Genomic DNA, 22,619 nt, shown 5'->3' on the forward strand with positions numbered 1-22,619 from the left:
AGTTGGAAGGCATGCTATTTGATTGGAAGCCTGAATTAACCCGGAGGATTTGGGAGGAGGGGAAAAGTCAAGATATACTAAGAAAATAGAATGTGTAGAACTTAGTGATTTTTATTTTTGGATGTTTTGGGAATTGTCATTATACTCAGAGATCAGGAAGTGTTTGGTTAGGCTAAATACTGGAAGACTGCGTCTCAGACTGGGATTACAATGTGTCCTTGGAGGTCTCATGCATGTTTCCGGGCTGTTTGTGCTATGCTCTGGATGTATTTTAGGTTCTAAACAAGTTATGGTTGCAGCACTACTCATATTTTACAAACAAGCCAAATGAGTGATTCTTTTTAAAAACCATTCACTGTTTCTCGCTCCACTCTACCCTCATATCCTTCTCCTGGCCATGATCTGCCCAGTTTCTCTCTGCCAGTCATGAAGTTTGTTGATTATCTCATCTCCTGCTTCTACCTATCATACCTTGCATATCTTCTGATTAAATAAAAGAATTAGACTCTTTACTTATTCAATAAATCATTTTGTGGGTGCTTATGTCTGAGGGTTTCTGAAGGCTAGCCATAAAATATCCCCCGCTATTTGAGAAAACCTATAAGTTTGCTCACTATCAAACCTCCACGTGCCAGAGACTGTGTACTGAGTATTTTTGCAAAGTTAAAGGAACACATGCATGCCCCCCAGGAGCTCAACTGAAAACAAACCTATAGAAATAGAAACTGGCAAGAAGGAAATATTAGAAATAATGCCTGCCTTAAATTTTCTACAGTAGTATTTGGTTTGAGTTTCTGCTCCAGAGTTATGGCCAGATGTTAGTAGTCTTGATAGCTAACACTAGCACTCTTTATATTTTTGGAGATTTTAAGATAGAGTGTAATAGTTGAGAGCCTGGGTTCTGGGGATCTGGCTTCCTGACTCTGCCTCTTATATGTGTCACCTTGGCTAAATTAATCTGATTCCCTTTATTATCTGTATAATGAGGATCATAATAGTGTCTGCCCTAGGATGGCTGAGAGGACGAAATGGCAGATGTGTGACATGCATAGCACACCTCCCGACACAAGGCTATGCATGATAAATACTCGTTCCTGAATGCAGAGTGAAGCTTCTTGAGGCTCGGTTGAGAAAGGTGTGCTATACCAGTTCTAAAAATCATTGCTTGCCTTCCGTGTGGAAGCCACTGTGGCTAACCCTGAGATCTTTTGTAGTCGTGTTATGTTAATTGCAAAGAAAACTCTGGACCATGCTTTCTTCACGACAAATTAGTCTTTTGAATTTTCAACTTACCCCTTTGATTGCATCATACGTGATCGGTTGTTGCCTAAGGGCGCTTCCAGAAACAAGTTTGAAGACCAGTAGGTGGCAGGTAACACCTAGAGGAAATTCAGGCATTGCTGCCTCTGAAAGCTTCCCTTGATATCCATCACCTCTCTCCTTATTTGAGTTCAACACACATTAATTGAACACCACTATTTTTAGTTCTATATTAGGCTCCAGGGATACAAGGATGAACAGATAATTGCCATCCTCATGAAACTTAGCGTAATGGAAATATATGTAAATGAATTCAGTGCACTGTGAAACAAACACAAATGGAAGTGTATAGAAGGTCAGAGAGATACCTAGGAAGATGGTAAGGAAAGTTGCACAGATTTGGTGACTTCTTAGTAGATTTTGAATGGGATAGAATAGAGTCAGCAGATCAGCATGGTTTGTACAGGAAAACTGGACAACTTGTGTGGGAGGATGTGGTAGGAGATGAAATTGAAGATGTGGGCAGGAGTTGGATCATGTAAGAGCTTGCCTTTGACATTGGGGGCTGTTTGGTGATTTTAAGCAACAGAATGTTGTAAGATTTGCATCTTTAGCAGAATCATCCTAGTATGCAATATGAACTTGAGAAGGATGATGGAGATGCTGGCAGGTTCATGTCCCCATTGTGGATTCATTAAGGCCAGTCACAGAGTCCTATTTACTTCTGTATCCTCAACACCTAGTATTTTATAGACATTTAAGAAATGTTTTGGAATAAAGACAGCCCAAGTTGAATTTCCCAATTCTTCATCCTGTCTTCAGAACATGCTGACCTAGACCTCCATCTGTCATAAGCAGCTTGACTAAGATCATAATAAATTCTTTTTTTCTTGGCATTCTTTTAACTGGCACTCTATTTACTAGCCTTTCTGTGAAACAGTAGTGTGGTGGTGATTGATGCTTATAATTCTGACCCCGAAGTACGTCAAGCCTTCTAAATCATCCAAAGAAGATTAAAGTATATTCAACATCGCTATAATGTTTGTGTGTTTTACTGCATTCTTATTTTTTGAAAATTGATGGTTTATCAAGTGCCTATGTACTCGTTTGCAAGTAGGCACAATGAGAGCCTGTGGTCACCTACAACTCTCCACTCCCTCATAGTGCCTGCCAGGCACAGTGAGTTTATTAGCAATGTATGCTTAGAAATAAGCAAGTAAAACAAACCTGCTTCTTGTCATTCCTATAAGGAAGCAGGTTGGCCCCAAAGAGGCAGATTGGGTAGAGATTAGAGAGAAAACAGTGGTTAGAAAAATAGTAGGAGTAATAAAGCAAGAACTGATACAGACTAGTGAGTCAGGCAATTTACAAGTGAGCCCACACTGTGGCCCAGCCCCGGAAGCGCAGGGCCCAAGGCAGAGACACCAGCATGACAGTCTTTTGTGCCTTGACCCAAATCATCAGGCCTGAACTTGGCAGCAGTCTCCACCAGCCATATTTGTATTGCAATGACAACTTTTCAGGAAAATGCCAAACATTAGCAAGTGAAAACATCAATAATTAGAGCATCCTGTTCCCCGCCCCCCACCCAGCCCCTTCCACACACAAACATATTTTTTCATGAAAACCATTATTACTGCAGAACTGTCAGCATTATTCAGCTCAGTATAAAGAACTCTAAATAGAACCATTTTGTAACATGGCTTCCAGAAAAAAGGCATGTGATATTTTACCAGGAGGGAGATTGGCTGTTTGGGTTATCTTTTGGCGGTCATATGTTGCAGTAAGTAGAGATGCCTCTTACATTTTGTTGTATAGATTTGGTTTTGAAATCTGTTTGCCCATGTCAGGTGCCACGCTTATTGTCCCACCCATGAGAGCCAGTCCCCAAACCACAGAGATTCTGTTTGTTACTCTCTAGTCAAGGGCACGGGTAGACTGTGGAGATAGTTTTACCATTTGCCAACTCTGTATTTTGGGTGAATCTCTTAGTATCTCTGCGTCTTAATTTTTCTTTTTCTGAAATATTGGAATAATATAAAGTCCTTCTTTATAGAGTTGCTGTGAGGCTGAAATAAAATGTGAAAATGCTTGCTCACCTGGAAAGCCCTCTGTAAATAATAGTATACTAAATATACTAAAGAACCTCATAAATATAATAAAAAATAGAAATGTGTTTCATCAGCAAGCATGATATCCTCAAAAATTTCTCTGAAACACAGTGGGGAAAATGAACTATTTATTGAATTCCTGCTATAGAGTAGATGTTCTAGCTGTTACTTTATTCATTCTGCAAGGTAGTTATTAAATCCCTACTTCAGAGATGAGGAGGCAGAGCTTCTAGCCACACAGCTATATACATACATAGCAGAAGTGGGATATGGACCTGACTCTAGAATTTACTGCTCTTTCTCCTTGTCTCTGGTCGTCTATCTTATTCCACTACCACTACCACCCCCAAAAAAGTTCTTAAAAGCTGTTCACATCCTTTGGGGCAGAGTGGGATCCAGAAGGAACTCCTGAGCTCTAGGATTCCCTGGAGGGACCAGCAGCTGAAGGACAGTCAGCTGTAGGGCACACTCACACTCCACCTTAAGGGAGTTGGCTAGGCCTGAACTGAAGGCAAGGAGGCAGGTGTGCCACCTTCTCCAGCCCGTGAAGAATGGCAAAGGCCCTCAGGTTTCCAGAAGTTCATTCTTTCTCTGTCAGAGTGCTTTTTTGCAATCTCGCTGAGGTCGTTTGCTGAGCTGCTTCTTGGATCTTCTCAGAAATCAGTGTCTGATTTCTGAGCTTTTTGGGGACCCTCCCTGTTAACTTTAATGCAAGATGTTGAGGGAAAAGATCCCGGAGGTGGCAGTTCATTAGCTGCCCAGTGGGACCCACTGCTGCATGCATTTTCTTTTTTCATGCTAAGTTTTCCGGGTTCCAGACAGACAAGAGTTGTCTTGTGAATGGAGCTGCCCACACAGAGAACCAGAGATAATGCCCATTGAAGGGTCGAATTGAATATTCAGGGAGGATGTCAGTGTGTGGGAGAAGCATTTGTTCAGACTGTATCTGAGAGGAGCTATGTGTTGTGTTTCCCTAGGTTCTCAACAGGAGGTGCGTAGAGGCGGCGGTGATGACAGGCCTGGCACTGAACTGCCACATAAACAAGAAGTCCTTGTTTGACAGGAAGCACTACTTCTATGCAGACCTCCCTGTAAGTATGCTTTGTGATTTGCCCTCTGTACATTCTCAGAGCTGGGGGCTTTGGAGGCAGGGAGCGGGGCTGTGCCTCTTACTCTCTCTGTCAGAGCCCTGTCCATCTCAGCAGGAAGTTCTGCCCGGCCCTGATGAAGGCAGGTGCCCCCCGATGTTTACTAGATTATATGCAATTGTCCTGATTGCTGACTCCTTGCTTAGCCTCATGCTTCTGGTGGCTCACTCATAATTGAACGGGGAGTAGAAGAAGCTAGTATTCCCAGGCTTGGCCCAGCTGTGGTGTTTGGTGCTAATTGCCTGTTAGGACCAAAGCTAACTCTGGCTGATGCAACAGTAAATGCGGACTATAGCTCCGTAGACATAGTGAGAGCTTCCCTCTTTTAAGTTGAAGTTTCAAATAATAGGACTGTCACCTTTGAAGACACTTCTGTCATCTCCTAAGGAGCAGGTAAGTGGACGACAGTAAGCAGAAACACGAACCAGAAGCCTGGACTGAACAGTAATCGGCTGAGCAGTAAACCCAACATAAACCTGCTTTTTCTTTAAAATTAGAGTTTTGTTTTGTTTTGTTTTTCTTTAAGAGAAGCCAATATGAACTAGAGCCAGTTTTTCATATTATTCAACTGAACCAAAACTGTAACGTTGAATGGGTTTCTCAAAATAATGTTTTATTTGATTGGAGCCTCTGATAGTATGGCCCCTCTTTAGATTTAGAAAAACAGTGATGATATTGCTTCACGCTCTTCCTCTTGAACTAGAGATTGAGGTGAGCTGTTTTTAGTGGGTGAGAACGGGAGGGGAATAAAATAAAAAATTCTAGAACCTGAATTCTCCAATTGCTGCTGCTTTTCCTCTCTAGCTGCCAGCCTTTTAGCAAATTGTACTGCTTGGTAGGGTAGAGAGAATGAACCTGCATTTTTTTCATCTTTTAAGAGTGATAACCAGTTTAGTTAAGATGGAGAGTTAGCAATATGTGATTAAAATGAAATGTTTTCATTATTTGCGGCTTTCTGTTCTTTTTGGCCCAGGTGGCTCAGACAGTCCAGAGTTAGTGTTGCCAAATATTACATGGGACATACTTATACTAAAAAAGTATTCGTTATTTATCCGAATAAGCAGTTCATCCAAATTAAATTCGAATTTAACTGAGCATCCTATAATTTATTTAGCAGCCCTTCTTAGAGTTTAATTTTTACAACATGAGACTTCCTATTTCAGCACAAAGAATGAGTTGGCCCAATGTCGTGGTTCTCAAAGTGTGGTCCCTAGGCCACTAGCATCAGAATCTCCTGGGAACTTGTTAAAAATATAAATTCTCAGTTTCCTCGCAGACCTGCAGAATCAAAGTGTTCAGGTGGGGCTGGTCTGTGTGTTGAGCATTCTGCCAGGTGATTCTGATGCAGCTAAAGTTTGAAGAACACTGGCTTGGTAGCTAAGAGCACAGACTGGAGCCAGACCATTCTGCTTCAGATCCTGACGTTGGTACTTACTAGCTCTGTGGCTTTGGGCAAGGCCCTTAATCCTTTCGTGCCCTGTACCTCCCTCATAGGGTTGTCATGAGGATTAAAAGCAGTAAAGTACTGAGAACAGCGTGCCTGGGACCCCAGCAAGCAAAGCAGGTGCTTCTGCTGTGGTTATTCTCTGTTCTTCTCCAGTTCTCTGTATTGACCTGCTGCCTCTTTAGTGTGTGTTGATGCGTGTGTGTATTTGAAAGTAATTCTTCCTCTCTACTTGGAAGGAAGTGAGGGAGTCCTTGCAACACCCGTCAGTATTTTAGTACTATGTGCTTTCATTAGCTGACTGTGAGAGTCCCAGCACTTTCTGGCTAGAAGAACAAGGTAAGTTGGGTCAGGGAGAGCTTCTGGCGTGATCGGTTAGCTTAAAGAGCAGGAACAAAGCAAGCTTAAACACACCAGCAACTGCTGTCAGCTGTGCTGAGAGTAGATAGCAAAATGCTTAGCCAGCAGTTCGCAATAAGGAGGGTCTGTCAGGAGCCCAGTAATCAGATGCAGGGTTTAGGCTAATGAGCTAAGTGAAAACAACATATTCTTTTCTTAGAAGCCTCTGACAGTGAGATTATTGTAATTTCCCCAAATGGTACTTCCGTAGAGAAGATGGGGTTCATACTGTTTATTGCATCATTATTGGGAGTAGGGGGATCCAGGGAAGGTAACGAGGGATGGGAACAATCAGAAGAGGCCAGGCTAATTGTGGCTGCAGTACATAAACTAATTTTTCTTCTTTTCCTTTTTTTCTTTTTTTTTTAAATTTATTTTGTTATGTTTTTAAGTAAGCCTGTAGTTTTCTGACATTAAAAGGAATAGTAAACTGGATCCAGCTTTTCTATATGGACTAGTGACCGTGTAACCCATGTTTGTGTGCAGGCAGGCTACCAAATTACCCAGCAAAGGCTCCCGATCGCCGTGAATGGGAGCTTGGTGTACAGTGTCTGTGCGGGGAAGAAGCAGAATCAGGTGATCAGCAAGACGGTGAGGATCAAGCAGATCCAACTGGAACAAGACAGTGGCAAGACCCTCCACGATGACCTGCGGTCTCAGACACTCATTGACTTGAACAGGGCAGGTAGGCTTGGAGATTTTCCGTTACTTTTCCTCCCAGCCACCTCTCTTCCCGTCCAGAATTTACTCAAACCAGCTGAGGACGCAGGCCCTGGGGCATGATAGATGGAGATCAGAATATCATCGTTGGTACTGGCACAGTTGGTTAGAGAGCATGCCTTGAACTGTGATTACCTTTGGTTTTTCTAACAGCCCACCCCTAAAACGAGACAAACGCAGCCACCTAGGCATGGATCCAACAGCTTGATATCCTAAGCAGACTTTACAAGAAATGAATCAAAGTCAGAAATCAAAAAGTGAGGGGGAAAAGCAAATCAGAGGCTAAGACCTACTTTGAGAATTTTTTAGTAGTGCAGGGTTTTCCTAAAACTTCAGCCTAGTTTATATGCTGCTCAGATAGGCTGACTCTGCCTCTCGTTTGGTAGGGGTTGGCCTTCTGGAAGTGGTCCTGGAGCCGGACATGTCCTGTGGAGAAGAGGCGGCAACAGCAGTCAGGGAGCTGCAGCTGATACTTCAAGCCCTGGGGACCAGCCAGGCAAATATGGCAGGTAGACACCACACAAGCAGTGTCCCTTCTTCTTTACCTTCCCCCTTTCTGCTTCCTAGGTCTCTTTGCGCTTGAGTTTCGTTCCCTGCATCAGCTACATTGAGGCGGTTTACATCCTTTTTTCAGCTTTTCGCATCCCTAGTTGTTTTTTTTTCCTTAGAGTTTTCCTTGGATGCTTTTCTGAGCCCCCAGCCAAAATAAACACACTAACATCAGCAGTGCAGATGCCCTGAGCCCAAGAATGTGAGATTAGGAGCCAGAGGAGTAGATGCTTTCTCCTGGCTTCGTGCATCAAAATGTTAGGAACATTAATAAAATTGTATGTTTGAAAATTTCTCCTTTCTCAGCAAGAAGACGCTTTTATCAGAAGAACTCAGTTTGTAAGTGCTATGTCTGTGCACTTTATTAATTGATACTTTTCCTTTGGGTCTCTTCCTTTTTTTTTGTAGAATTTTCATCCATGTACAGCTGAAGCTAAATTAAAAGCCAAAGTTATGATTTCCTAAAACTTTGAGGTAAAATTTTAAGTTTAGTAAAAATATAGTAGGAAATTGAAATAAACACTTATATTCTAGGGACCAAGCAAACCATACATTTTAAGTGTTGCAAATGAGATGTCAGGATTACAAGCATTGATCAGACTCATTTTCTCCGTGGCTCACGCCCTTGGCCCCTTCCTAACGCTGCTTTGCTAGCCCCGAAGTCCCTGAAAGCTAGTCTCTCCCGTGGTTTTCCCTATTTTCTGTTCCCAGGGTTTTGTTTTTTTTTAAAACTTCTGCCACCCACAGATGACTCTCTGCCAGAGTGGAAAAAGGGTACAAATTCTGCATGTACAGTTGTTAATCCTTAGCTCAGCACAGTGGTATATTAGTCAGAGTTCTCCAGAGAAACAAAACCAATAGAATGTGTATGTATGTTATACATATATGTGTTTATATATAATGAGATTTGTTATAAAGAACTGATTCATGTGACTGTAGAGACTGAGAAGCTCCAGTCAGGAATCTCCAGGAGAGCTGATAATATAGTTCCAGTTCAGGTCCAAAGGCCTAAGAACCGATGGTATAAGTTCCTGTCCGAGCCCAAGCCCAAAGGCAGGAGAAGACTCATAGCTCAAAGACAGTAAGGCTGAGAGAGCAAATTCTCCTCTACTCTGCCTTTTGTTCTACTCAGATCTTAAATGGATTGAATGAGGCCCACCCACTGGTGGGAAAGGCAATCTGTTTGACTCAGTGTATGGATTCAGATGTTAATTTCATCCGAAACACCCTCACAGACAAACTTAGAATGTTTAAGCAAATAACTGGGCACCTGGTGGCCAAGTCAAGTTGACACATAAAATAACCATCATAGGAGGTCACAGGGGATACCAATAAATACAAGTGATGGTCATGATTCATCTCCCTGCCAGTTTATAATACTATTTACCAACCTTTTTATGGCACACGATATATTTGCATGCTACAGAGGGATGTCTGAATTTGTAATGCCGCATTTGCCACATAGGACATCTTACAAGCAACAAATTGTTACATCAGAGCCCAAGTACAAGTTGAATCTGAAGACAGAACTTACCAATTTGCTATCTTCTTTAAGCTGAAGACTGGAAAAACACAGCCACGTGAGTCTGAGTGGCATAATGGTTAGCTGCCTACAAGCTTTATAGAAATGAGGCTCTGTTTTAGAGTAAGAAAACTCTCCATTTTCGATTTATGGCTCATGCTGCTTTTTTACCCACAGAATATAAATGAAATATGGGCAGGTTGGATGGTTATCCGTTTATGCACTAAAGTGTTTATTCTCTATTGCTTTAAAAGAGTTTTTATTATTCCATTCTTCTTCAGAATAACTGTGATTTCTACCAAACCTATGAAATAATAAACAGGCCACTTGTTAGCTGAGAAATAGCCCTATCTGGGTCCTTGCCAAGAGATAAACCATCATAGCAAGAACTCATCAGTTCAGTGACAGCTGAGAGGGTTCATTAAATCGTATTTGTTGTGACACTTTTTGTTGCTTTTAAATACAAACCCAACAGCTTTGCCCCTAGCACAGCAGCAGAATGGCTGTGGTGATTCTAAGGTGCTGTGGGGAGGAAAGGCCTGCCTGGGATCTGCAGGGGGCCCGCTTTTTTTTTTTTGGTGCCGTAAGCATTTTATCAGCCCTGACCCCTTTGCTCATTCTTCTGTCCCATCACCATAAGACCACTGCGTAGGCACTGGAGACCAGCCTGGGGACTGAGGGCCATGCCACGAAGAACAGTGGACCCCCAGAGTGCTTTTGGAATGCCTCTTAATTCCTTGGAGCTGCTGTTCAGTGACTTCCTGGTGGTAGTTTTGCTGATGAGCGTAGACCTCTCAGCCTGGGTTCCGAGAGCCATTTCCTTCTCGGAACATGTGCCTCTGTGGGGAACCTTAAAACATTCCGTTGAGCTGAACACATATCGATGTAGACATACAGAATGTTTCAATGATGGTAATATCTGCCAGTCTGAACATTTAGCATATGCCCATCGGTTGACAAAGCATTTTTTTTAAATTAATTTATCGTCTCATGTAAACTTTACGACATTCCTGAGAGAGAGGTTTATCATGCCTGATGTACAGGTGGGGGAAACTGAGGTTTAGGGAGGTTGGGTTATTTGCCTAAAGCCCGAAAGAAGTGACTGAGCTGGGATTTGAGCCCAGGTGTGTCTGACTCCGGGAGCCCTTTAAGCACTGTGTCACATTGCTTCCTACTGGTGGCCACAAGAGTGTCATAACTGCCATAGATAACAACTTTGAGAGAGAGTTTGGTGGCACGTGGGTGCTGAGGGCACTGAGGTCCCGTGCCTGGCTTGGAATCCTGTCCTGCCACTTCCGGCTGTAGGAACCTGGGCAAAGTGTTTGACTTCTCTGAGCCTCCCTTTTCATACTTACAAATCAAGTCCCCAAATAGTTGTGTATGGAAAGGGAAAAGAAAAAAGAAACCAAGGAGGAAAAGAAGTCATGTAAGTCTTCAGTGGAGTTGGGACAGCTGGATGGTGTCCTGTTTACTGAGACAGAAGACAGGAGAGGAGTGGCTTTGTGGGAGAAAACCTGGGTTTCCATTTTGGATATGTCAAGTTTGAAATGCCTGAGGGATGTCTAAGTGGATTTGCCAATAAAGCAATATTCTAGGGAATGTATGATAATATATATAAAACTTATCACAGGTCCTGGCAAGTAGCCTGTGCTCAGTAAATCTAGGGATTTTTAACAGTAATAAGTAGTATTACTTTTATAGAATTGCCACTCATGTTGGATGAATATGCTTTGTGAAATATGTTTGATAAAAAATTTGGTCACTTTTTGCCAAACCTTGTTATTTAAGTTCTGGAGAATATTCAGTGATCAGAATGAGATAGCTTAACAGACCTTCTCACTAAATCCTCAGGCTCCTGCTGTTTACAGAAACAGTTTTCTGTCCTGATGTTATCTTTCTGATGTGTGAATGTGTTTTAGAAAAAAAAATATATAACCATACCATACCACTCTGCTCAGTGGTATAGTTCTTTCGCTTGCTGTTATAAATTTCTACTCCTAGAGGGAAGAAATTGAGCTTGATAACATTCTCATGACGTGTGGACGAAGGCTCTCCCTCAGTGTTGCAGAATGCATTGAAGAAAACCAGACTTGGCGAGGCTTTTGTGTGCTAGAGGCAATTTAACTTAATTTGTTTAAAAGGTATTTTGTCTTCACTGGATGGAATGTCTTTTGTTAGTGTTCGATACTGTATTTGAATCCAGGCTAGAGAACTCTCGACACCTCAAGGTACTGAATAATTCCTCTCAGACATTGTGTAGTATGGTCTTCTTTGGGAGAGACTGAAATTCATGCTTTTATTCCTTTTCCAAATTAGAATCCGAAATTGTGAAAGATGGTTTTGTTTTTAAAAGCAAGTGTGGTCTCATTCAGGGTTCCCTGAGTTCCAGCCGAGTTGTCTCTGAGCATTGAGACTCGGTTGAGTGGGGCTCACGCAGCATACCTACTTTGGACATTTTCCTTTGAGCTGAACGGGCCTTTCCGATGATTCCCACCATTAATTAGTACAGTGCAGACAGAACTTTAGAACATCTCAAGAACTTACTGTGAAGCAGTAACTAGTCTGCTTACTCATTGCTCAGGAAAATAACAAGAGTTTTGGCTCATTAATTTATTGACCAATGACCACGTGCCAGACCCAGATCTGGATTCTGAATATAGCAATGAAAAAACATCGTTCCTGCTCCATAGAGCTTATATAAGTTCATGAGGGAGAAAAATACAGTAACAAATAAAACAAAAACAGTTGAAGTGATAAGTGCATTAGGAAATAGGGTGCCACGTAAAAGAATAACATTGGAAAGTGAAGGCCTCTCAGAGGAGGTGACATTTATTTGAGACCTAAAGAATAGCCCGGAGGAGCCAGCATAGTAGCCCTAGGGGTTAAGCATTCCAGGGAACCGATAAGGCAAAGTCTGAGATAGGAGAAAGCATAGAATATGCTGGGAGTTAACAAAGGTGACAGAAGGCCAGCACAGGGAAAGCCTAATGAGCAGGGGAATGTGGCATCAGGTAGGACTGAAAAGGTAGGCATGGGATAGGTTACTGATGATGGTAAGCAGTGGGGTTTCATTCCAAGTGCAGTGGGAAGTCATTGAAGGGCTTTTGAGCAAGGGAATAACATAGTCTGTGTAATGTTTTAGAAAACCACTCTGGCTGCTTTGTGCAAAGTAGATTTCAAATGGGTGAGAGGTGAAGCAAGGAGACCAGTTATGAGGCTTCTGCAGTACTTCAGGTGGAAACTGACACTGTTGTAGACAGGGCTGGTGTCGGTGAAGACGGAGATCTCAAGATGGGTAGATTCAAGAAATAACAGGATTTGTTAACGGGCTGGCGGGGAGGTCGGGGGCAGGAAGGAATCGAGGATGCCTTCAAAGAAGCTTGAGGAGCTCGGTAGTGGTTGCTCTTTACCGAAATTGGGAAGACGAAGACAAAAATGGTTTTGTAAGGATGTAAATCAGGATTTACTTGAAGCCATTGGGATACTTTGGAGACCTCCAAGCAGAGGTGTCGGGTAGACATTGGAGGTCAGTGTAGAGCTCAGAGTAGAGGTCTAGTCAAGAAAAATATTAAGGAGTTATCAACACATACATGGCATTTAAACCGTGCAGAGAGTAAGTAAAGAAGACAGTCTTGAGTTTGGATGGGAAAGAAAGTGCCAGCAAATGAAACGGAAGTAGCGTGTCCAGGGAGGTAGGAAGGAAACCAGAAGAGTGTAAGGTCAGAGAAGCTGAGAGAGGGAGGTAAGAAGGAAAGGATTAGTTCGTGTGTCACATGCTGCTGAAGTGTCCCATAGGTGAAGGTAGACTGTGTCCAGTCTCTGTTGGTGTTGGCAACTGGAGGTTGTTGGTGACTTTGACGAGGCATTTTTTGAGAGGTGAGGACAGAAGCCAAGATAAAGCAAGTTTAGGAGTAAATGGGAGGTGAGATCATGAAGACAACACATGCAACAAAAACAAAATGGTTTGAGAGGATTTGCTGAAAAGGGAAGCAGAGGAACAAGTAGCTGGATTACTGCTAGAAAGAATTGGGTTCAACGGAGTAGATTTTTGGTTTAGTTTTTTAAATGAGAAATACTATCGCGTTTGTTTATATCAGAATTAATGCTAAAGAGAGATTAATGACTAATATGGGAGAGAGGAGATGACCAACATGTCCTTGGGAAGGCAAGAGGTGTGCGATTTAAAATCTGGGCCCAATCCTCAAGGGCTTTCCATTCTGGTCTGAAAGATAAGATTAATTCAAAATAGACTGTAGACATGCTAGATTCTGTGCTATGGATTATGTATATTCTAATAGTTCAGAGGTGCCACTAGTGGAAACTAGCCTTTCCATGAGGGTTTTTAGGAGAGAGAAGGTAGGACCTTGAAGGAAGGATAAGCAGAGGTTGGTTTAGGGACAGTAACACTGATGAAGAGAGTGTATGGAGAGCATATAGAGGAGCTTTCTCATGGAGTGCTTAGTGGGAAAATGTGGGTCGTGTCAACCAAGACCAGATGAGGGCCCTTGAACATCAAGCAGGGGAGACGAGACGATCCACTAGGAGCTGGCTCTCCACGTGAGCAGGCACTGCGACGATAGCGACGAAAACCACATTGTGGCAGGGTGAAAGTCGGAGCGGCATCGTGGGTGGCAGGACAGGGAGGGGCTGCTGTGGCAAAAGTCAGGATGCGGTTCTGTAGCCTGGGCCTGGAGTTCCAAGTCCTCGGGCAAGGGTGGCGGCAGTGGAAATGGAGAGGAACTGACAGGTACGGGGTATATTTGGAGGGAAGAACTGGTAGGATCTGCTTTTCAGTTTGGATATAAGCAACAAAGAAAACGGAGAAGCAGATGATGACTTAGAGTCCCTAGATCAAACATCTGAGGATGTCAGGAATATCTGGGATTTGAGATGTGTGTAAGCACAGATTGTCAAGAAAGGGGCTACAGGGTTCCTCAAAAGTGTCAAGATGTCAGCACTAGAGACATAGGGTAATTTCCGAAATGAAGGGCACCTTCTCCCTGGCTGTCACGGGTGGGGTTGCAGTCCCAGAGCGGGTGAGGTGAGCCCTTTTCCTGAGGGAATTAGTGGCAAGCAGGGCAAGCAGCGGCCAGCCATTGGTCTCAAGCTTGGACATTGAGCCCCACAGCACAGCACTGGGGGAAAGACAGAAACCAGTTCCGAGGGTCTCCTTTCTTGGCATGGAATTAACTTATGTCACTTTATTATTTCAATATGGTTTCGCTGTGGAATCTGGGGAAATTAATGTCTTTATTCAGCCGATCAGAACATTAGGTTTGGCAGATTTTTTAATTTAAAAATCTGCTTAGGAAAATAAAATTCCAGCATTTTATCTTCTCATCCTGTACTGTTTTAAATATTGTAAATGAGATTGGAGAACAGAGAATTTGAGCTATACTTTGTAGAGTGTAAAATCTGAGTATTTCTTACCTTCATCTCTCTATGTGTCTTGGGGTTCCCCCCTCCCCCCGCCCCGGGAGCCTCTTAGTCCTCTCCAAGTTAGTCTAAACCACCTGCTTCCTTAGGGGTTATCACTCCCAATCTGAAGCGGCCTCCCCAGATGGGGACAGACTCTCCCCTTCATAACAGCTGTCTGCTGCAGCATATCCTCAGCAGTCGGGAAGGGTTCAGAGTCCTGTTTGTGGCAGGAAGAGATCATCACAGTACCTAGAGGAAGGGAAATAAATGCCCAGGTTTCTGGCTCTTGCCCTTGAGCTGTAGATTCTCAAGGATTCTCTTATAAATCTTTCAGAACTGCTGTTGGAAATCCACGTTCCACTGGACAGCAGTGTAGGGTCAGTTGTCGGGTAGTCATTTCTAAGGCCTTCCTGCCACCCCAGCTCCAGCTCTTTGAAAAAGCTTCAGAATAAAACTGCAGAGTGAATCTCTTTTTAACAGTGTTGTTTTTCTTATTTGACACAAGAGAAATGAGATTTCTTCAGCTGGTCTATCCAGAATTTCTCCTCTCTTCTGCATGTGCACAGAACATACACACAAATACACATATACACCCCTATACACTTTGGATGCCTCAGGACTGGAATTCTCTTAAGTGGACAGAAGTAGCAGCCGTCTACTTCAGAACTAACTGTACCATCTCTAAAGTTAAGTTGCTATAACTAAACAGCAAGTAGAGTTAGATGTCGCTTGCCTGGACACTCACTCTCCTTAAAAAGACCATGTTGTCTCAGGATTTCTAAAGAATTGTCTTTTTTCTCTCCTTCCAGAGGGCCAGTTGAGAGTGGATGCTAATATATCTGTGCATCACCCTGGGGAGCCTTTGGGCGTTCGAACTGAAGTAAAGAATCTCAACAGCGCCAGGTTCTTGGCCAAAGCCATAGGTAAATGTCAGCCGTTACTCATAATGTACCTCTTTGTGTCAGTTATCTATTGCTTTGTAACAAGCCACCCCAAACCTTAGCTACTTGTACAATAACCATTTCAGGTTTCACAATTCTGTGGATCGGGTGGTTTTTCTACTGGTCCTGCCTCAGCTCATTCATGTGGCTGTGGAAGCTGGCAGCTCAGCTGAAACAGAGGGTATAAGATGTCCTCACTCATGTGTTGGGGCCTCGGTGCTGGATGTCTGCTAGCCTTGTCTATCCACATGGTCTTTGTTCATTCACTTGCCTAGCCTGGGCCTTCTATGGCAGTGAGAGATTCCAGGAAGATGAAGGCAAAAGCCTCAAGGCCTCTGGAGTCCTCAGCTCTAGAAGTTACACAATGTTTGTTCCAATACATTCTGTTCAAAGCAGATTGAATTAAAAGCAGATTCAAAGGGAGGAGAAATAGACTCCACTTCTTTATAGGGAGTCTGCAATATACTACAGCTCTGATTTTTTATTTATCACATGCTTTCTGCCCAGTCTGAAATTATGGCCAATAGCTAATGAATATATAAAACTTTGAATATATAAAATTTTGTAAAGTTTTATATATTCATTTGCTATTGGCCATAATTTGATCTTATTGGTCAATGTATTTTTCTAGTTTTTACTAATAGATTGCATGTGCCTGTGTAACCAAATCTTGATATTATTTTAGCAAGACGTGCTGTGGGTATTTCACTGTCAACAAGTGTATACTAATAATTAAAATAGAACGGTTGAGCAAGATAAACATCTGGGGCAGTCCCATAGAATGTAGATGACTATGAATCTGAGGGGAAGACATTTCAGAAGAATAAAAATATTTTTTAAAACCAAAGATATCTTGAGAGGAAAAAAGAAGGGTGGGTGATTTAAAGCGCACCCTCTCAAGGATGCACAGAGAACAAGACAGCTGAATGCATTGCTCTAGCCCAAATGTTGAGTAGAGTCTTGGGTCTTGTCAGGAAAAGAATTAAAATACAGAAAAGATTGTCTAGTCTCTTATAAAACCTTATTATTCTAACCTGAAATGTCAACCAGCCTCAATGAAGGCACTCCGAGTCTGCAAATTTTCAGAAAAAAAGAGCATTAAAATGGTCAAGGGGAAACTTATGGAGGAAGAAGGAGTGGGACTTCCCACACGAAGACATACTTCCATCTCTAAAAGGAGACACAATACATGCTTCTGAAGCCATGAAAGGTATGGGTGAGAGAAAACCCTGTATAACCCCAGTTTGTGAAGGGAAAGCTTGCAACGAATGGAAGAAAGTTCTACTTCACCTTGTGGGTAGTAAGTACTGGGACTCATTCTAAGAGATGGTGACAGTGACCTTAAAAAAAAAAAGACAGCAATATTTTAGGTAGATAAATCTATAATGAGTGATAAAGGAGACCCTCGCCAGTTTTTTTGACTGTCCCTAACCTTCTGTTGTCCTGACGTACCCTTCAGAACAGCAGTCTGAGACAGAATTCTCCCTGTGGTCTGTTCAGACTGGAAGAACCAACACTTTACTGTTAATGGGCTTAATTCACCAAGTCTTTAGTTCCTGACCCCCCGCCCCGCCCCATTTTTCTACCTCCTTTGGGTCTTTTAGCCATCATCTCATGTCAGTCAGAGAGCATCACAGTGGGAGAGTTGAGCAAAAACTGACATCTTTGATGTTGCTGCTGCTTAGCAGCAGAGATAAGAGTTTGGATTCCGGCAAGGGAAGGTAGTGTGGCAGGGCGGGGAGTTGGGGGCAGGCCAGAACTGTTTCCATAAAGAAGCTTAGCAGTCATGGCTGTTTTGATTACCACAGCCTGCCTTGTTTGATGAGGAGGGAATGTTTCAGAAAGCAGTGGTTCTTAATCATTTTGGGGTCATAGATCCCTTTGAAAATATAATCAAAATTCTGGACCCTCTCTCCAAAAAATGTACATCTGTACACACCCACATCTTGTATATAATTTCAGGAGATACCAAAACCACTTGGAGCCCAGTCATGGATCCCAGGATAAGAACTCCTGGTAGGCAGCAATCCTAGATCTGGAGTCACTCAGCCTTGGTAGTGGGCCTAGCCTTTCTGCCAAGTCGTATAATCTTACTAGGTCACTTAATCTCTCTGAACCCAAGTTTACTCAAAAAAGGAGGGAATAGTGCTTCCTAAAAGACCCTTTCCAGCATCATTATTATTATTCTATGATGGCAGCAAGAAGAAAATACAGTGTACAGTAGTCCCCCCTTATCCATGGGGTATATGTTCCAAGACCCCTGTGGATGGATACCTGAAACCACAGAACTCTATAGATAATATATTTTTTCCTATACACACATACCTGTGATAAAATTCATTTTAGAAATTAGGTACAGAAAGAGATTAACAATAATAACTAATAATAGAATAATTATAATATACTGTAATAAAAGTTATGAAAATGTCTCTCACACAGAATATCGTATTATACTGTGTTTACCGTTCTCGTTCTTGAGATGACATGCGATAATAAAATGGCTAAGTGTTGAGATGAAGTGAAGTGAATGACATAGGCATGGCGATGTAGTATTAGGCTACTGTTGACCTTCTGAGGATACTGTCAGAAGGAGAATCAACTGCTTCTAGTGATCCTGGGTCATCGAGCCATGATAATGGCAGTAGTTGAATGTCAGGAGCAGACAATGTCTTTGAGGAAATTTAATATTTTCACACTGTGGTTGAATACAGATAAAACTAGAGAGTGGAACCGTGGATAAGGAGGGAGTACTATATAGGAAAGAATTATTTTAAACAACTGTCTTGATTATTCTTTTTACTTAAAGATTGAAAAACATTTCTGATTATTGCTTGACTAGTTGAATCAAAAATATACTAAACTACTATATTTTTCTCTTAGACTATGAAATTCAGAGGCAAATCAATGAACTTGAGAATGGAGGTGAAATTCTGAATGAAACTCGCTCATTCGATTACAAGCTGGGGTGAGTTTGCATCTTGAGTATAGCTGGATGGGGTTCCAGGCTGAGTTCACCACAGACCAGCCATGTGACCTTGAAGAAGGTACTTAGCTTCTCTGTACTTCTGTTTCCTCGTTAGTAAAATTCGGAAAATGCTGTCCCCTACAAGGATATAATATACCCTGTAGGGCTGGTAAGAGATTTAAACTGAACCAGACTTAAACATAGTGCTTACTCTTAGGTCCTGGCCCTTCTCTTGCTTCCAGATTACCTGCTTTGCGGCAAGAACTTTGACTTCCTTAAATTCCATCAGATTTAAGCTCTACTAGTTTAAGCTAGAGGCAGAAGGAAGTTTAGAGCTGGTTGTGGAGGTGCCTTTTCTTGTTTAGGTAACTTTGACTCTAATTTTCTAAGAGTTTTAAAGATTTTTTACTCTTAGCAGAAGACTGAACAAAGCTCAAAAGCCTAGAGTTAAAGCTAGTTAAAAGCTGGAATCATTGAAACAATTTCTTTTTTTTAATTAGCATTCTGAACATTTATTTTTTAAATATTTTTTAATGTAGTCACAAAGTGCCTCCCAAGGAACACTGATGAGCTTGCATTTGCTTGTGTCTCTTATTGGTAAGGAATCTCCTCTCTGCATGTGTGCTAGCCAGTGCTGCGTGCAATGTTCGCTTAATGCTCTTATTTAACTTTCATAGGTGCACCGTGCCAATGAGAGACAAAGAAGGAAAACAAGACTACAGGTGATTACTTCTCTTGTCAAAATAGCATTATATATTTGGGGTTGGGGCATATTTCAAATCTACTTACAGATCAACCTGATGATCCCGGATAGTTTTTAGAAACCACTTTTTGTTATTGCTGCATGGTGGAAAATCTAGACTGAGAGAAAAAATATATTCTTGATTCGGTAGCCTCTTGTTAGACAGGATTCAACTGTTGGAAGACACTTGTTCACTCCTCTGTGTGACAGTTATTGTAATTGAGCTAAGAGGATGGCATTTGAGGATGGAGCCTATCCTGTTCCTATTCTTACATTCAGTTACAAATTCAGTAAATGAAGTTCCTTGAGAAGAAATGTGTGTGTTCATGGCATTTCTCTTCATGCCTCAAGTCATGCTATTAATTGATAAACAAGTTAGACTTAATATGAGATCCAGAAATAAAGCAGATGATAAGGGCAGGCTTAAGGAAACTGCATCCTTTCATTTTTTTCCCCATGGAATTTAGCAGATTGCAAAGATTGAAATTTTAATGTGTTAAAGTTGTTGAGATGAGCCCATCTCTCCTTTGTGAAGTGCGAGATGATGTAAGTGTAGCTGTTGCTGTCATTGAGGAACAAGTGTAGCATCGTGATGTGGGAAAGCAGCAACTCGTAAACCCTTAGCGTGAACTTCACCTCAAGGATTCCTCTCATGGTGTCTTTCAGAGTCAAGATTTTTTTAATTGTGATCTTCTAGGTCCAGTCCTTCTTCCCAAGAACATCTTTGTCCTCCAGTGTTGACTCTGTTTGTGCTGCTTTCTCACTAAGCATAGAGGAGGCTTTTAGTTTGGTTGGTGTCTTCAGCTCTATCCCTCAGGTTAGTAGATGGGATGCGGAGAGCCCCGCTTTGATCCCTCTTACCTTCAGAAGTCAGACTGATTCGTAGCATAGATTTAGCGTCGAGGTGGTGGGTTGCTCACACTTCTAATCTATTACCTCGGAGCCACTGTTTGTTCTGCATTGTCCTGCTTCTACATAAGCCTCTGACAAATATAAGGAGAGAAAAACGAGTGATGCTGGAATAAAACAGAGAGCAGGACATCTTTGTTTAACCCATTTCCTGTCTGTGCCCAGAATACTCGCCGGTGGCACTTGCGCTGCTGCATTTACACAGATAACTCGCGGATCACAATCCTAACCCTACCCCCTAAATTTGCCACAAAATATCTCACTTTTGTTATTATTTTGGCGTCACTATTGTATAGCAATAGTCTTTGGAAACAAGTGGCATCATTCTATTTATACCATTCTGTTTTTAGTAGTGGTATTTCCATTTACAAAATATAGTAATTCTTGATCACTTAACAATGTCGAATCTTGAAAAACATAGCATTCCTATGTGTGATGTTAACATTGTTCTCAAATAGTTGCTAGCCGAAGATTCATTTGATGATTCTGATTTATGTGTGCATTTCTGTTACATTAAGATTAGAGACAAGTTCTGTTTAAAAGTAACTCCAAGAAGTTTTTATATTTTATTTTCACATTGAAAACCAGTCAGTTTGCTTCTGCCTCAAAGAGTATGTTTATGTAAAATTAAATTAATGCTAACAGCAAGCTGCACTTTTTTTTCTAAACAGGAAATGAGTTAATAAGATTATTTGCAGTGGCGAAAATTAACCGACTTTATTTTTTTTATTGCAGCTTTAGGCTTCCAGCAGAATTGAGAGGGAATTACAGAGAGTTCCTTGGTATATAACATGTACTCCCCCTGCGACCCTTGATTTCCCGTAATAACATCTGACATTAGTGGATAGCGTGGTACTTTTGTTACGATTAACGGAAGTTGACACCTTATTATTAACTAAAGTTTGTAGTTTACATTAGGGTTCACTGTTTATGCCATACATTCTATGGGCTCTGATAAATATATAATGACATATATCCACCATTACAGTGTCATACAGAATAATTTCACTGCCCTAAAAATCTGTACTCTGCTTTTTCATCCCTTTCTCCCTCCCCAACTAGCTTCTACATTTTATTTAGGCAAAATCCATTCATTTCTTCTTCTCAAGAAAAAATGTTTTCTTATTTGACTTTGAATTTATTACACAAATTCTGCTAAAAATAGTGGAACTTAAAAATGGGGGAAGTCATCTTCCTCCCTGATAAGTAAATTGTTCTCATTTGGTCCTACTTTTTCCAGCCCATATCTTTAGAAATACATACTTTATCCACAATTATCCATCATAGTGTGTCATGAGCCCTATGTTGTGCCTTTTTCATCCATCACTAGTTCCTAAGCACAGAGTGGCAGCTTTGGAGTTTCAAGCTATAGTTTACACTTGTGCAAAGGCTAGCTCCTGGAAAACAGAGAATCGATATTGTAAGACATTAGAAAATATTTGCAAGTAATATGGCCTCTAAACACAGAAACTTTCATATTGATAATAGGGTATTTTTCTTATTAAACTAAATACTTCAGAGTCAGGCCCTGTCTCCTTTCTGGCCAGGTTTATTCCTGAACCCAACCTTCCGCCTCTGGTACTCTACGACTCAGCGTCTCTGCCTGCCAACGCAGACCCACAGCAAGTGATCAATATCGACCAGATTCGAGAGCAGCTCCCTGAGCTCCCCAGCGTGACCCGGGAGAAGCTCGTTCAACAGTACGGGATGCTGCCGGAACACAGCCTCACCTTGCTGGTAGGTATTGATCAGAAGCTCAGATAAATCCAGCTCGGCAGGTAGGATAACATTGTACGGTGTGGGCTCTGAGTGGAGAGGGTAATTGTACAATAGATGCTTCTGAAAAGAATTTTAAAGTGTGATAAACTTCGTTCGCTACCCTTATTGGTAGATGCGCCTCATAAAACCGGAAGCAGAATCTTGTCTCATTTCATCTATGTAGAAATGAACGGCTGCTCACAGCATCCGTGGAGGCTTCTTGAAGACAGTCCAGATGTTATGGATGAGTGTTTTTCCATGTGTCTGCAGAATAAACAAAAATCCATGTATAGGGTTTTAGCAGTATTGAACCATGACAGGGTCTGGCAGGAAGTTAGGTTCTCAAAAGCCAGCTAGTCGTTTTTACCAATAAATGTAGAAGAAAACATTTATTCCACACAAAATGCTAAAAACTGACGAAAAGCGTCAGTCCTTTGAGGCTTGAGGATGCATCTGAACAGAGCATTAGAGAATCTGACACCACTGAGATCTGTGTAGGCATTTTTCCATTTTTTTTCAAAGCTGCTTGGGGCTTTGCAGTTTTCTTTGTCATGGCAACATTAAAGTGATCCGGCATCAGTGAGTGTAGCGTTGTATCACAGTTGTCTTCGACTTGTCCACTGGGGAGGAAGTGGAACGTTTTGCTGCTGTGTCTTTCAGGGACTAGGCATATGCCACACTTTTGGAGCAGCAGAATCTCTGGAAACTGGATTTTTACATTTTAATTGACCAA

At 41.8% G+C, this 22,619-nt stretch overlaps 1 protein-coding gene across 3 annotated transcripts in view; it reads left to right on the forward strand.

Moving 5' to 3' along the window:
* Positions 1 to 22,619, forward strand: part of GATB (glutamyl-tRNA amidotransferase subunit B) — a 76,004-nt gene that overhangs the window by 23,851 nt on the left and 29,534 nt on the right. For 2 of the 3 annotated variants that reach the window (XM_039875976.1, XM_039875974.1), the window contains 7 exons: positions 4,349 to 4,462; positions 6,849 to 7,047; positions 7,469 to 7,591; positions 15,381 to 15,494; positions 18,393 to 18,477; positions 19,155 to 19,199; positions 21,676 to 21,865. In XM_039875976.1, the coding sequence (XP_039731910.1) occupies positions 4,349 to 4,462; positions 6,849 to 7,047; positions 7,469 to 7,591; positions 15,381 to 15,494; positions 18,393 to 18,477; positions 19,155 to 19,199; positions 21,676 to 21,865 (870 nt within the window). The remainder of the gene's footprint in view (positions 1 to 4,348; positions 4,463 to 6,848; positions 7,048 to 7,468; positions 7,592 to 15,380; positions 15,495 to 18,392; positions 18,478 to 19,154; positions 19,200 to 21,675; positions 21,866 to 22,619) is intronic. The other variant, XM_039875975.1, reaches the window with a different exon arrangement.

Source organism: Pteropus medius, unplaced genomic scaffold (genome assembly GCF_902729225.1).
Source record: "Pteropus medius unplaced genomic scaffold, Ma_sr-lr_union100, whole genome shotgun sequence".
Classification (NCBI taxonomy): Eukaryota; Metazoa; Chordata; class Mammalia; order Chiroptera; family Pteropodidae; genus Pteropus; species Pteropus medius.